This window comes from Gopherus evgoodei, chromosome 3 (genome assembly GCF_007399415.2).
Source record: "Gopherus evgoodei ecotype Sinaloan lineage chromosome 3, rGopEvg1_v1.p, whole genome shotgun sequence".
NCBI classification, from domain to species: domain Eukaryota; kingdom Metazoa; phylum Chordata; order Testudines; family Testudinidae; genus Gopherus; species Gopherus evgoodei.
Window position 1 is genome coordinate 91,467,856 of NC_044324.1, and position 16,581 is coordinate 91,484,436.

At 42.2% G+C, this 16,581-nt stretch overlaps 1 protein-coding gene across 4 annotated transcripts in view; it reads left to right on the top strand.

Annotated features, from left to right (window-relative positions):
- The window catches only part of CRYBG1 (crystallin beta-gamma domain containing 1), a 161,270-nt gene that overhangs the window by 106,009 nt on the left and 38,680 nt on the right, over positions 1 to 16,581 (top strand). For 3 of the 4 annotated variants that reach the window (XM_030556039.1, XM_030556038.1, XM_030556037.1), the window contains 2 exons: positions 2,619 to 4,132; positions 15,179 to 16,559. In XM_030556039.1, the coding sequence (XP_030411899.1) occupies positions 2,619 to 4,132; positions 15,179 to 16,559 (2,895 nt within the window). The remainder of the gene's footprint in view (positions 1 to 2,618; positions 4,133 to 15,178; positions 16,560 to 16,581) is intronic. The other variant, XM_030556040.1, reaches the window with a different exon arrangement.

Here is a 16,581-nt window from a genome sequence, read left to right on the forward strand (position 1 = left end):
TGCCGCGGGAACTAGCCGGGCGCCGCTTTCTCGGCGGTGAGACCGGGGCTGCTGCGCTGAGTGCGCTTCCTCGCGGTGCACCGGCCTTTGGGCTGCTGGAGAAAGGAGGTGCTGGGGGCCGCCCAGCTCTCGCTGTGAGTCGCTTGCCCGGTCCCCGGGCCGGGCCGCCGGGGTAAGGGGCTGCCAGCCAAATTTCTGCAGGGGAGGCGGCTGTCTCCTGGCTTTGCCTGCCCTTAGCAGCGGCGGGAAGGAACTGGGCATAGTTGAGGGATGAGTGTGCTCCCCACCCACACCTGGCTGCGAGCAGGGGTGGTAGAGGACGGATGCTGTGCAGTGTAAACTCAGCAGTCAGGGCTAAAGTCCGCGTGGGGGCGCAGACCTGGGCACGCCGGGCGTTTTGTGCATTGAAAACCTGCTGCCCCTTCTCTCCAGTGGTCGCGTGTTGGTAAGGAAGGGGAGCATGGTGCAGCTCGCTTAGCCTTTGGGGACATGTGGGTGAGCTTCCAGCCCTGCTTCGGTTCTACAGCTTTGCTGATAATCCTCCAGTTGTGTAGCGCTTCCATGGCTTCAACCTTATGTTTTTAGCACCAGTAATCTCTGATGCCGCTCTTTCACCTAAGGGTGGGGAGGGAGAAATAACATGAGCTGTATGCTTCAGGAGGCGTTTCCCTTAGGGACGGTGATTCACAATGCTTGTCATCTCACTTTGTATAGCCACAGAGCAACCTCATTTTTTCACTTAGGGTATGTCTACATCTACAATTTTGCAGCGCTGGTTGTTACAGCTGTATTAGTACAGCTGTATAGGGCCAGCGCCGCAGAGTGGCCACACTTACAGCAACCAGCGCTGCAAGTGGTGTTAGATGTGGCCACACTGCAGCGCTGTTGGGCGGCTTCAAGGGGGGTTCGGAGAATGCGAGAGCAAACCGGGGAAGGAGACCTGCTTCCCCGCGGTTTGCTCTCGCGTTCCCCGAACCTCCGAGCAAGCAGGTCTCCTTCCCCGCGGTTTGCTCTCGCGTTCCCCGAGCCCCCCTGCAAACCGCGGGGAAGGAGACCCGCTTGGCGGGGGGGATTCGGAGAACACCGGAGCAAACTGCGGGGAAGGAGACCTGCTTGATTACCAGAGAGGTATCCTCAGGTATGCTGGGATACCTGCTTATTCCACGGAGGTCAAGAAAAGCGCTGGTAAGTGTCTACGCTTGATTACCAGCGCTGGATCCTCTACACCCGAGACAAAACGGGAGTACGGCCAGCGCTGCAAACAGGGAGTTGCAGCGCTGGTGATGCCCTGCAGATGTGTACACCTCCTAAGTTGCAGCGCTGTAACCCCCTCACCAGCGCTGCAACTTTGTGATGTAGACAAGCCCTTAGTGTATATATACTTAGTTATTAATAGGCTTGTCAGAATTATATTTTTTGTATAATTTTGACATGCTGTTAAGATTTTTTTCAATTTTTATTGATTTAAACGTTCATAGTTGCACAGAATCGTGCTAAGAATTGTTTTTATTTTAATCCATATTTTTCAGTTACGGGAAATTGGGGGGGAGGTCAGACAATTATTTACTGGCAGTAGAAGCTGAGATTCAAAAAATTAAAACTTTATAATTAAGACATAAATTGTAAAATATATAAAGTAAATAGCCTTAAATCAAACTAACTTCTCAAGCAGGTAAAAATAAGAAAAACTGTTATCTGTGATCTTTGATTATTGATGGAAGTATTTTCATCAGCTTGTTTGTGTATGGGGAAATAAATGTTTATCAACATTTACTGATAAAAATCTAATTCTTCCAATGCTAGGTGTAAAGAAAATATTAGTCTGTTTAAAAATGTACACAATTTACTGTGAAAAGATTTAGACTATGTTAATATTGTGAAAGGGTCTTTGTTTTGCTCTAATTTTTCAGCAAACAAAATTGATTTGTATAGCACTAATCACTTTAGACAGGAAATATTATTTAAAATGTTTGTTATATTTTGGTTGCTGAAGATTTTCCAGTGCATTACTCCCGCTTTTTAAAGTGTTTATGTTCTTTGTAACTTACTGACAGATACTGTAAATATACTAGTATTCTCTAGATAACCTTTCAAACAGGAAATAAGTTAATTTGAAGTTACAGGGTAAAATTTAACTCATAGGGTTTAATTCTGCCCTCGGTCACTTATACTAATGTGCATTGAACTCAATGGTCTAGCACTATTTAACAGAGGGCAGATTTTGGTCCACAGTGTAACACAGCTGGTAATATTTTTCCTCTGTAATAATTTAAACCTCCTTTGCAAAATTGCTATGGAAATAAATCACTTCAGACATAAAAAGCTATGGACCTGTCTTCACATTGATGAACACACTGAAAGTGCGTGCACAAGTATTTGAAGATTTGAGACTTGTATTACCAATAAAATTAAAGCAAGATGTGTGTAATTAGAAAAGAATTGTATAACAATATATAAAACCAAAGTAAAGCATTTCTATTCTAAGAAGACCTACTGTTTAATAAACAGTTTAGTTCCCCTTTGCTACCTCTTGGAACATATAAATGTTTATTAATAATATGTTTGAAGAAATACCTTCACATTATCAAACTTTTTTTTTTCTTCCTGATTTTGTTTAGTCCAAAACACAGTCTCCAGAGTCTTCCAAAGAAGAGAACAAAAAGAAACCGGTATTAGGAAAGCTTGGAAATTTGTTTAGTACAGGGCGGAGAAAAAATGCCAAAAATTCACTAGAACCCTCTACAAGTCCAAATATTAAAAGTGGGAAATCAGTTTCTCCTTATAAGGATACAGCTTCCCTGAAATCAATAGATAGTGAAGACCTAAAGAAAGAAGAATGTACAATTCCCCAAGTGCAGGAGGAAAGAAGTTGCAATGATCTTGCAGAGACACAAGAATATTGTGAGAAACTAACACCTTTGCGTCATGATATTATTACAGCATGGAGTGGCAGGGAAGTCTTTTCTGATATTGAGAGGTCACCTGATTGGAACAGTAGCACCGAAACAATAAAAAACACATTCTCTGAAAGTGACCTTACAGTGGAGACATTAGAACTAAAAGAAGAGCCTGTTGTAGACATTACTAATTCCACAACACCAGATTTCATCAGAAGTTTGAATAATTTATCTAGTGAAGACTTAGAAAAGAACATATTAAATCATAAACCACTAGTGAATGTGCAAGGATCTGCACAACCTGAGTATGCAGCATCAAAGGAATTGCCACACAGTTTGAAATCCAAATCAGCTGAGCACGGACATCCTGCTAGAGTTCTAACATTAGATATCTATCTTAGTAAAACAGATGAAACACCTTTTAATGAATCTGTGACTTTTCTATCAGGAGAGGTCTGGAGTGACACAGATACAATGGATAAAAAATCTGTTACTAGGAGATCTGGAAGGAGGAGAAAATCTCAGTCATCTAGTGAGGCTTTAAATGGAGAGGGAAATCAGATTGAGAATACTGCAAAAGAAGATTCTGCTTTTGGTGATGTTCCTTCTGATGTGGTTTCAGAAAAGATAACCAACTCAGAAAGAAAAATTAAATCTCCTCAACAAACTTCTGAACGGAGCTTTTCTACCTTGAGTAACCAGGACTTAAAAATCGGATCTAACCATAAGGGACTGCCTAAAACCGAATCTGAGAAAAGCAAACAGCATGTCCCAACTTCATCCCCTTTCAGGAGATCATTTAAAAAGAATCAATCTGATGCAGTCCCTATTTCTCCCACTAGTTTGAAGAGTCCAGTAAAAGATTCTTTACCGAAAAAACAGTTTACACAACCTATGTCAGCAACAGAAGGTAACCCAACAATAAAAAATACTTCATTGGAAAAGAGAGCGGTATCTGCACCTACTTGTGAAAACAAAGCAGAGACCTCCAAAGTTTCCTCTCCCAATGACACAGAGAACACTATGTCTTTGCTTTCTGAAAGTAAAACTGAACCCAAGGCAGCGAAACGTGTAAATAGCTCTGAGGGAAGAGCTCTCTTGCGTACTGAAGGGATTCAGAATGGAGAGCTAGGCAAATCCACCGAAAAACAAGCAAATTCTAATTTAGATAGCACAAAGCTGAGAAATTTATGTTTGGATGTTTCCAGGTCTACAGTTACAACAAAAGTTAGCCTGTAAGTAATTTTATACTTTAATTTGACTGCTCATTTGTAGCTTTTACCTTGACAAAATCAATCCATTTTCATATAGCACTTATTAAATATCTATCTAAATATCTAGATTATTCTCAGTTATAAATGACACTGAGAATTTGAAAATCATGCATTTCTATCAGATTTTGTATGGACCATAGTAACAAGTAACACTTAAAGATTATTTTAAAAAAATACCAAAAATGGTATTTTTTTCAGTTTTTCTTTGTGCTTTTGAAAACTTAGCATGTAGTCTGTTTCACTGTGTGCTACTATATAGTCATTTAGTTTCTCCTTTGCATGAAAGACCTTTATAAACATCAGCTGGAGAGGTGAAAAAACAGTCCTGTTTAAAAATTGTACTGTCAAAAAGTGGAATTTTTAAGTGTCAGTATAAAAAGCAGAAGTCAAGTTGACAGTGTCCCATATTATATTATGAAGTGACAGTCACGCTTGTATCAGAGCAATAGAAAAGCAAAATGTACGCTTAGATGGATGCTTAATTTGAATTCAAGGTGTTGAAAAATAAAATATCTCCTACAATGCTTACTGTAAGAATTTGACCCTGAAGTTAAAAAGCAGGGTAATGAAACACCTCGTCTTGATTATTGTTGACTGAAACTTGGTGATGGGGATGAGTGTGCTTACTAATTGATAAATGTTCAGGTTTGCTGAATGAATAACCAGAGCTATCTCACCTAAGGCTGAATTTTTGTGATGTATAGTACACCTGCCACTCCCATTAACTTCTACTGACATCAAAGGTGCTCAGTGTCTTGTAGGACATGCTCAATAGCCTGCAAGATTGATTCTCTTGTGCTTCTTAAGCTGTGTCTACACTAGAAAGTTTACAGTGGCATGGTTGTATCGATGCAGCTGCACCACTGTAAGATCTCTCCTGTAGCTGCTGTAGGCTGACAGGAGAGAGCTCTCCTGTTAACATAATAAAATCACCCCCAACGAGCAACGGTAGCTATGTTGGCAGGAGAAGCTCTCCCACCGACAGCACTGTGCACACTACCACTGGCATAGGTGGCTCAGGAGGGTGTGTTGTTTTTTTTTCATATCCATGAGTGACATACGTTTTGCTGACATAAGCGATAGTATAGACATGGCCTTATACTGAGATTGTTGACTACTGTTGTTAATTATACACTACTATAACAGCATCTGTCAAGTGAATGTCACACTTTATATAGGCAGCTGACTTCAGCTGAGATAGTTAAGATACCAGATGAGATTCATCAGGTCATCATTTGAAAATGTTCCAGTCAGAACATGCAAATTGTAAAACTAAGTGTGTATCAAACTGCTGTATAATGGAAAACAAGATTGGCAGTCTCATTACAAAGAGACTTTTTTTCTCCACACAGTACATTAGACAGAAGAAGAAATTTACCTTGCATAGCTCAGAGGGCTGTTTTTTTTAGTTTTAAAAGTTAATAAGATATGAAGTATTTTTTTAAAAATGTTTGCTTTTTATCCCTTTCTGTTTGACTAACCCCAGTTATTTTCACACATTCACCTTCCCCAGACCTATCAAATGAAATTAAACCTCAGCAATATAGTTGTTTTTTATAATGCCAAAATATGCTTGCTTTTACACCAGTATGCACAAAGATCTGGGAATAGTTAAATGCTGCTATAGAAACATTACAGATAGCAAAAACTTTTGTGGATTGTTTTTTTCATTTGACAGTTTCATACAAGTAGTGATAGTATTTTTTGTCTTTTAAATTGTTTTGGCAAACAAGGGTAGCTAACCTCCCTCACCCCACCCCGTCTACCTCCACACATTACAAAATATGGATATTTAAAATCTAGGATACTTTCCTTATTCTATTATAGCACCTTTTTAAAGGTGCTATAATTTGAGGCCCAAGTGTCCTGAATAATGAAGTTATGGCTAAATTTCGGATGATACTACATCACAGTAGCTCTGAAGTAAGCATAAGACTTGAGGCTTGCAACTATTTGATATTCTTAATCCAAGTCTTGGCCTCAGTTATCGCAGGTGATGTTCAAACATTGGTTTGTAGCTGCCTGCATTTGTGTCCATTTGTTAAATTAGCCAGGTCTGTGATCACACAATTTTGTTTTGCTTGTGTCAGTCTGTGATGTTCTGGCATCGGTGTAATTTGTGAAGCTTGTCATTTTTGCCATATGTTGCCTGTTTGAGTCACCTTCCTTATATGGCTAAACTGAGGGAGGTCTAACTGCTTGCTTCAGCTGACTGCTACGTAGTAGACAGTATGTCATCTTTAAAGGGGAATCCACCAGAATTTATCTTAGGGCTTGTCTACACTTAAATCACTGTAGTGGTGCTGCTGTAGCGCTTCAAAGAAGACGCTGCTTATGTCAATGGGAGGGCTTCTCCTGTCAGGGTAGGAAGTCCACTTTCTCAAGAGGCGGTAGCTAGGTTGACAAGAGAATTCTCCCATCAGTCTAGTGCTGTCTAAATGGGGGTTTAGGTCAGTTTAACTGCGTCACTCAGGGGTGTGGATTTTTCACACCCTTGAGCAAAGTAATTATACCAACTTAATTTCCTAATGTAGACCAGGCATTATACCTGCCCACACTCGGTGAGCAGACAGTTTGCAGGTTTAGTGAATTGCAGGCTGAGTTGCACTGCTTAGTGAATTGCATGAATTAGCCAGACTTGAATGAGTATAGGAGGCAGGTTTACATGATAGATGGATAATCTATCTTCCACTCTTCCCTACATAAGAATATATTTCAAGCACACCAACAATGAGCCAGGTGTTTTGTTTTTTTTACCTTTGCTACGTATGGCATTGTTCAATTTAATACACCTCTACTCTGATATAACGCGTTCATAGGGAGCCAAAAATCCCTACCATGTTATAGGTGAAATGCCGTTAAATGGGGTAGCGGTGGCAGGGCTGCAGTAGTGATTTAAAGAGTCCGGGGCTCCAGCCGTGGGGAGCTCCAGGCCCTTTAAATCGACCCCGGAGCTCTGCTGCCGCAGCCCTGGGGTAGCAGCAGCAGGGCTCCGGCAGTGATTTTAAAGGGCCCAGGGCTCCCCACAGCAGCTGAAGCCCCAGACCTTTTAAAGCGCCGCCAGAGCCCCGCTGCTACCGCACTATATGTGAACCCGTGTTATATTGGGTCGCATTATAGCGGGGTAGAGGTGTACAAAGGATACCTTTATTGGTGCCTCATGTTTTAAGGCAGCATTTCCCAAAGCGCAGAACGTCCTTCTTTAGGGGAATGGGTTCTCAAAAGTTCAGATGTGGGGTGCCCTGACAGACTTCTTAATTATTTGGCAGAGTTTGTTTTCATTTTTTAAAAGAGAGGTTTCTACCTGTTGCTGTGAAGAAACACATGCTTCACATTTTGAAAGTTAACTGAGGCAGTGGTATTTGCCTGAATTGAAGTGAGCCTGCAATTATACCTGTGAGGAGTTAACTGCCTTGTTTATTTCAATGGATGCTAACTCAGATTTGCTTAAGAATACTTTAAATGTTAAAATTGAGTGCTTGTTAAAGCATGTGCAAAAGGAACAGAAGGATCATATTATGAACACTACACCAGAAGTGCCCAAAGTGTAGGGTGATGAGTGTGAAGGACTGGCTGGGAAGGGAAGACATGGAAGATATATACATTAAAATTAGTCTTACAACAATTGCAGGAGGTGAGGGCACAATTGGTTTCCTTTTCATGAGTGGGAACTCAGCTTTCAAAAGATTAAGAAATACTAGCTATAGGCAAGAAAAAAACTGTGTCTAACAGTATGTCTGTATTGCAGTTAGACACCCACGGCTGGCCTGTGACAGCTGACTTGGGCTGTGGGACTTTTTAATTGCAGTGTCCAAGCACGGGCTCTAGGATCCAGCGAGATAGGCGGGTCCTAAAGCTCAGGCTGCATCCTGAGCCCAGAAGTCTACACAGCAATTAAACAGCCCCACAGACCCAGCCAGCGGCAGGTTTTTAATTTACAGTGTAGACAAGCCCTAAATATCTGGAGAATCTTGCTTATGAAGCTGTATAAGGGCTTCTGTTGACATAGCTGTCTCCTCTCGGAGGTGGATTCCCTATATTGGTGGGAAACCTTTCCTGTCAACATAGGTGGCATCTTCATTAAATGCTACAGCAGCGCCATCACTATAGTGCTGTAGCCATAGACAAGCCCCATAGACCTGGTTTTCATAGTTTCAGTTTGTTCTTGCTGAAATACGGCCTGCCGAGGGGGCAGTTAGAATGGTCCCTAAGTTTTAACAGTTTTTCTCTGCTTGCCAAATGTTCTACTAGGGCTACTAGGATTATACGAAGAATGGAAAACCTTATGAAAGGAGACTCAAAGAGCTTGGCTTGTTTAGCCTAACCAAAAGAAGGCTGAGGGGAGATATAATTGCTCTCTATAAATACATCAAAGGGATAAATAGCGAGGGAGCGGGGTTATTTAAGTTAAGTGCCAGAATAAATAGATATAAACTGGCCATCAACAAGTTTAGGCTTGAAATTAGATGAAAGTTTCTAACCATCAGAGGAATGAACTTCTGGAACAGCCTTCCAAGCGGAGCAGTGGGGGCAAAACACCTAACTGGCCTCAAGACTGAGCTTGATAAATTTATGGAGATGATCATAGATTATTAGGGTTGGAAGGGACCTCAGGAGGTCTAGTCCAACCCCCTACTCAAAGCAGGACCAATCCCCAAATAATTCCCAAATCCCTAAATGGCCCCCTCAAGGATTGAACTCGCAACCGTGAGTTTAGCAGGCCCATGCTCAAACCACTGAACTATCCCCACCCCCATCATCCCTATGATGAGACTACCTACAATGGCATGTAGGCAACCTTCAACTGCTAGTAGCAAATATTTCCATCAGCCAGTGATGGGACACTAGATGGGGAGGGCTCTGAGTTACTACAGAGAATTCTAACCCAGGTATCTTTCTGGTGGGTTTTGCCCACATGCTCAGGCTCTGGCTGATTGCCATATTTCGGTTCAGGAAGGAATTTTCCTGTGGGTTAGATTGGCAGGGACCCTGTGGGACTTTTACCTTCCTGTACAGCATGGGGCATTGGTGACTTGCAGGTTTAAAACATGTGTAAATGGCAGATTCTCTGTAATTTTAAGTTTTTAAATCATGATTTGAGGACTCAGTAACTCAACCAGAGATTAGAGGTCTATTACAGGAGTGGGTGGGTGAGGTTCTGTGGACTGCATTGAGCAGGAGGGCAGACTAGATGATCACGATGGTCCCTTCTGGGCTTAAAGTCTGAGTCTACAGTGAAGAAATTTATGTACCTTCTAGTTGTGATCATATTTGAACAAGTTTCTGTCATCAGTATGCCTGTGTTGATGGAGGGACGTTTTACAAAAGAGATGGCATTTGCTGTGCTATATAGGCTGTCCACATAAACTCATTTGTACTCCCACCTATGTCAATTCCTATTCAATTTAGTGAATAGTATTCTATGCCAACCGATCATGTACAGTAACTCCTCACTTAAAGTCGTCCCGCTTAACATTGTTTCATTGTTACTTTGCTGACCAGTTAGGGAAAATACTCATTTAAAGTTGTGCAATGCTCCACTGTTACGTTGTTTGGCTGCCTGCTTTCTCCACAGCTGGCAGCCTCCCTATGCCCCCCCCCCGTGCCTCCCACCCGCTGGCAGACACCATGGATCAGCACCTTCCACCTCCTCCCTCCACCTTCTGCCTGCAACAATCAGCTGGCTTGCAGCATTTCGGAGGCAGGAGGGGGGAAGGAGGAGCAAGGACTCGGTGCACAGGCTCCCCCTGCCTCCCGAACGTGGCAAGCCATCTGATTGCCCCAAGTAGGAGGGATAGGGGGAGGAGCGAGGACTCGGCACGCCTCCTCCCTCCCCTGCCTCCTGAATGTGGCAGTCAGCTGGTTTGCGGCATTTAGAAGGGAGGGGGGAGGAGCCAGGACATAGCAAGCAAAGTAAATGGGGAGGAGGTGGGGGGGGGAGAAGAGGCGGGTTAAGGGTGGAGGCTTGGGGGAAGGGGTGGAGTGGGCAGGCTGAGGGTTGAGCCCCCCCACCCTGGTGCTTGCAGAGTAGAGGAAGCTGCCCTGGAACCTAACCACCCTCCCCCGACACTTAGATTAATTCTTATGGGGAAATTGGATTCACTTAACATCATTTCACTTAAAGTCGCATTTTTCAGAAACATAACTACAATGTTAAGTGAGGAGTTACTGTATAGACTTCACCTGTCTTTTTTTTTAAGAGCCTGCTGGGAACTGATCGGTGATCTCCCACAATTGCCAGACTTCACATAGTGCGTTTACACACACTATGTGTTCTCTCATCAGTGCATACGTGTAACTCCCTGTAATGTTTAGGGAACAGATCACAATCATTGAGGGGAGAATGGGTCAGTTAACACTTTTAATATACCACTCTGACAAGTTTTGAAGATTTATGCCCTAATTCTTAACTGTGTTCTGTCCTGTTTACATTGTTCCTGCAGCATAAAAGGGCCTGAAAACAGACTTATTTCCCCTGCCCTGCCAGGAATTCCTTCTCTCCCCATCCTCCTCTATTTTGCAAAGAGGTTCCTTTCCAGCATAACAGCCCTATCTCATCTCCTTTGGAGTCCCTTATGTAGAATGCATTGGATGGAGTGTGACCAGAGCACTCTGCTCTGGCTGTTCTGAGCTGCAGGATGGCTCATAGACAGCTGAGTGAAGCTTCCATGAATTAGATCAGCCCCAGAGAAAGTTCAATATAATCAAGGGGCCTTGGAACAACCAAGAATTTGGAAGTCAGAAAGGTGATGTAAAGCCATTGCTCCTGACTGCCCAGGCTGCACCTCCTAAGAAGCACAGCTCAGAATCTGGCCTTGCAAATTTGTCATCTTGCGTTTAGAAACAGAAGTTAACAAAACTTTTCAGACTTCACTGTAAATTATCAAACAAAATTCATAATTGTGAGAAAATGTTTCTCACTACCCAGTTTAACAGGTATATTTACAGGAGAAATAAATCAGAAAATATAATGTTGGATATCAAGTAATAATTTTGGTTGATTTCAAATTTTAAAAAAGGTTGCGTGAAAATGAAACTCTTTCAATGTATTCCAAGTATCAGAGGGGTAGTCGTGTTAGTCTGGATCTGTAAAAGCAGCAAAGAATCCTGTGGCACCTTATAGACTAACAGACATTTTGGAGCATGAGCTTTCGTGGGTGAATACCCACTTCGTCAGATGCATGTAGTGGAAATTTCCAAGGGCAGGTGTATATATGCAGGCAAGCTAGAGATAATGAGGTTAGTTCAATCAGGGAGGATGAGGCCCTGTTCTAGCAGTTGAGGTGTGAAAACCAAGGGAGGAGAAACTGGTTTTGTAGTTGGCAAGCCATTCACAGTCTTTGTTTAATCCTGAGCTGATGGTGTCAAATTTGCAGATGAACTGAAGCTCAGCAGTTTCTCTTTGAAGTCTGGTCCTGACATTTTTTTGCTGCAAGATGGCCACCTTAAGGTCTGCTATAGTGTGACTAGGAAAGTTGAAGTGTTCTCCTACAGGTTTTTGTATATTGCCATTCCTAATATCTGATTTGTGTCCATTTATCCTTTTCCGTAGAGACTGTCCAGTTTGGCCGATGTACGTAGCAGAGGGGCATTGCTGGCATATGATGGCATATATTACATTGGTGGATTTGCAGATGAATGAACCAGTGATGGTATGGCTGATCTGGTTAGGTCCTGTGATGGTGTCATTGGTGTAGATATGTGGGCAGAGTTGGCATCGAGGTTTGTTGCATGGATTGGTTCCTGAGCTAGAGTTACTGTGGTGCGGTGTGCAGCTGCTGGTGAGAATATGTTTCAGGTTGGCAGGTTGCCTATGGGCGAGGACTGGCCTGCCACCCAAGGCCTGTGAAAGTGTGGGATTGTTGTCCAGGATGGGTTATAGATCCCTGATGATGCGTTGGAGGGGTTTTAGCTGGGGACTGTATGTGATGGCCAGTGGAGTCCAGTTGGTTTCTTTCTTGGGTTTGTCTTGCAATAGGAGGCTTCTGGGTCCACATCTGGCTCTGTTGATCTGTTTACTAATTTCCTCATGCGGGTATTGTAGTTTTGAGAATGCTTGGAGGAGATTTTGTAGGTGTTGGTCTCTGTCTGAGGGGTTAGAGCAGATGCGATTGTACCTCAGTGCTTGGCTGTAGACAATGGATCGTGTGATGTGCCCGGGATGGAAGCTGGAGGCATGAAGGTAGGCATAGTGGTTAGTAGGTTTTCGGTATAGGGTGGTGTTAATGTGACCATCACTTATTTGCACTGTGGTGTCCAGGAAGTGGACCTCCCGTGTAGATTGGTCCAGGCTGAGGTTGATGGTGGGGTGGAAGCTGTTGAAATCGTGGTGGAATTTTTCCAGAGTCTCCTTCCTATGGGTCCAGATGATGAAGATGTCATCAATGTAGTGTAGGTAGAGAAGGGGCGTGAGTGGACGAGAGCCGAGGAAGCGTTGTTCCAGGTCGACCATAAAAATATTGGCATATTGTGGGGCCATGCGCGTGCCCGTAGCGGTACCACTGATCTGGAGATATATATTGTCATCAAATTTGAAATAGTTGTGTGTGAGGATAAAGGCACAGAGCTCAGCAGCCAGTTGTGCTGTGGCATCATCAGGGATACTGTTCCTGACAGCTTGTATTCCATCTGTGTGTGGGATGTTTGTGTAGAGAGCCTCTACGTCCATGGTGGCTAGGATGGTGTTTTTTGGAAGGTCACCAATGCATTGTAGTTTCCTCAGGAAATCAGTGGTGTCACGGAGATAGCTGGGAGTGCTGATGGCATAGGGTCTGAGTAGAGAGTCCACATATCCAGACAGTCCTTCAGTGAGAGTGCCAATGCCCGAGATGATGGGACGTCCAGGATTTCCGGGTTTGTGGATCTTGGGTAGTAGATAGAATAACCCTGGTCGGGGCTCTAAGGGTATGTTGATTTGTTCCGGTGTTAGTGTAGGGAGTGCCCTGAGTAGATGTTGCAGTTTCTTAGTGTATTCCGCAGTGGGATCTGAGGGAAGTGGCCTGTAGAATTTGGTGTTGGAGAGTTGTCTGGCGGCCTCCTTTTGGTAGTCAGACCTGTTCATGATGACAACAGCACCTCCTTTATCAGCCTCTTTGATGATAATGTCAGGGTGGTTTCTGAGGCTGTGGATGGCATTGCGTTCTGCACGACTTAGGTTATGAGGCAAGCGATGTTGTTTTTCCACAATTTCTGCCTGTGCACGTCGGCGGAAGCATTCAGTGTATAGGTCCAGACTGTCATTTCGACCCTCAGGAGGAGTCCATGTGGAGTTCTTCTTCTTGTGCTGTTGGTGGGAGGGTACCTGTGTATCAGTGCACTGTTCAGTGTTGTCCTGAAAGTATTCTTTGAGTCAGAGACGGCGAAAGTAGGCTTCCAGATCGCTGCAGAACTGTGTCATGTTGGTGGGGGTGGCAGGGCAGAAAGAGAGTCTCCGAGATAGGACAGACTTTTCTTCTGGGCTGAGTGTGCAGTTGGATAGATTGACGATATTGCTGGGTGGGTTGGGGGTACCACGATTGTGGCCCCATGAGGCAGATGGGAGTTTAGACAGCTTACAGTCCTTTTTCCTTTGTAGAGAGGTGAAGTGAGTAATGTAGATCTCCTGTCTTATTTTAGTGAAGTCCGTTTGTATGGAAGTTTGGTTATTAATGAGAGTCTCCAGGTTGGAGAGCTCTTTTTTGATGTTTTCCTGTTTGCTGTATAGGATGCTGATCAGGTGGTTCCTCAGTTTTTTTGATAGAGTATGGCATAATCTCTCACTGTGGTCTGTGTAGTATGTAGATAGCAGTGGATTTTTTACCTTTAGTCCATTTGGTATGATGTCCATCCGTTTGCATTTGGAAAGGAAGATGATATCTGTCTGTATTTGTGCAAGTTTCTTCATGAGGTTGATGGATTTCCACTCCATACGGCTAAATGCAGTGCTTGCCAACTACAAAACCAGTTTCTCCTCCCTTGGTTTTCACACCTCAACTGCTAGCACAGGGCCTCATCCTCCCTGATTGAGCTAACCTCATTATCTCTAGCTTGCCTGCATATATATACCTGCCCCTGGAAATTTCCACTACAAGCATCTGACGAAGTGGGTATTCACCCACGAAAGCTCATGCTCCAAAATATGTGTTAGTCTATAAGGTGCCGCAGGATTCTTTGCTGCTTTTAATGTATTCCAAGTTTAAAAAGGAATATAGTGAAATAAATTAATTCTTCAAAAGCCCACCTCGGTTTATGCTAAAAATGTATCTGACATAAAAAAGAATTCAATAAATTGTCTCCACTGTTAAACTTTGACTTTTGAGATATGTAAATAGTTGAAATCCTCTGCAGTGTTTAGCTATCTGATACACTGTGTTTATCTACGAAATATTGTTAGGAACTTTGTGTGTGTTTCTAAGTTTGGTAAGCTAGTCAAATAATATCAGTTGACTCTATTAGTTGACCAAGGTCAAATATCGTCCAATATTCCAGCAAGAATGCCCTGATGTAGGTGTCTGCCTGTCTTTTTCATTGCATCATAATGCCATTCTTGCCTTTTTCAGAACTTCATTTCATTGCGTTTCTCATTTTTTTCCCCAAATTAAATTAACTCTGTTAAAAGTTTTTTGTAATTAGGCATAAGTACCTGTCTGAGGCTAAGCCTATTAAAGATCATAAAGTCTTACTCTTTTTAGTTAATATTATAATAAATCAGTGCTTTCAAATATGTGACCATATCTGATGATGATTGACTAATATTTGACTATTCAGCTTGTTTGGGACCAGCCAAATGTCCAGCCCTATGTTTGACATTGTGAAATACATTTTTCTTGACTTTGGGTTACTGTTGGTAGCACACTTATTATTCCTTTCTTTTTATGAAATCCTGTTGGAATATTGTAACTTAAACTGAATATTGATACTGGAATAATATATTATTATGAAACTGTGTTTTATTTCTTATTTTTAAATTAGTACAATGATTCAACTTAAGAATACATTACAAAATAACTTTCACTGTGCTTCTTGCAGTCCTGCCAAACCTAAGAATGTAGAACTGAATTTGAAAGCTCCTAAAAGTCTTGAAGACCTAGAAAATGAACACGATTCTCTTGAAAAGCCAGTTAATAAAATTAACAGCAGCATTGCCAACAAAATTTCCTTGTTTGAAAATAAACGTGCTAATCAGCGCCAGCGACCCTCTGATGTCACTGCTTTGAAAAATAACACTGTATCAAATACATTTGTTGGTAGAGCAAAGCTGAAATTTGGAAAACAACCCCAGGAATATGAACAAACTGATAAAATAATTAATAAGCAAAACAATCACCAGAAGTTACCTGAAAATGTATCATGGGTGAAAGAAGGCTCAGCAGAAATAAAGGCCAAACCTGAAAAAGGCTCTCAAGTAGGAACGTTAGGTAACGAGGAGGTTGAAAAGGCAGCAGAGCTTAAGAAAGGAAAAGTTGCAGGATCGCTGTTTAACCAAACAAGCAAAGCAGATGCTAATGGTTGCTCTTTAAGACAAGCAGATGTAGAACCTACCACTATTAATAAAGACAGTTTGTTACCTGTAATTTCTTTACAAGACTCCAACAAAAATGAAATCTTAAAAGATAATGCGAATAGAGCAATTAATGCAAGCTCAAAATCCCACCACAGTGGCAAAAAAATATTGTTATCAAACATAGAAATCTCATCTCCTTGTAAAGATGATAAATGTCCCCTAAAATCTGATGTAGTTTCCAACGAATCAGAATTGGGGCAGAATGTGCTTTTTCAGATACAAAATGAAGGCAAAAAGACAGAAACAAGAGAGCCAATCTCTACAAACATGGAGCCTAACAAAGGCAATTTAGAAAACAGAGAGACATTAGAGCAAAATATTACTAATGCTCAGCAAAGCCCAAGTAACACTGGTAATATTTCTCCTTGTAAAGATGAGAGTATTTCTGATTCCCCTTCTGACATGAAAAAGTTTACTGAAACTATCAAAAATCTAGACAGCTCAGTTTGCATACCCCAGAAGAAGAAAAGGCCAAAGCTTCCAAATTCCCCTGCACCCCATTTTGCAATGCCTCCAATTCATGAAGACAACTTAGAGAAAGTATTTGATCCCAGTGTATTTACATTGGGTTTGGGAATAAAGAGAGGAAAAACACAAGATCTAGCACCTGCCCTACAACTTAAAATTCAGAACAGGGATAGTACGGATGGTGAAATTAAGAGGTCCCGTCTGGAAAAAAGCGCTGTCTTCTCAAGCTTGCTGTCATCTACAGTTAAAGGAAAGGTGTTTACTCCCTCTGTAACCTCAGTAAATACTATCACAACAACTTTCGCAACTGACTCCTCAGGGATGCCTTCTTTACAACTTGATGCAGCCAGACCATTTGACATGCCTCAAAATTCTGAGGTAATAAAACTAAATAATTCAG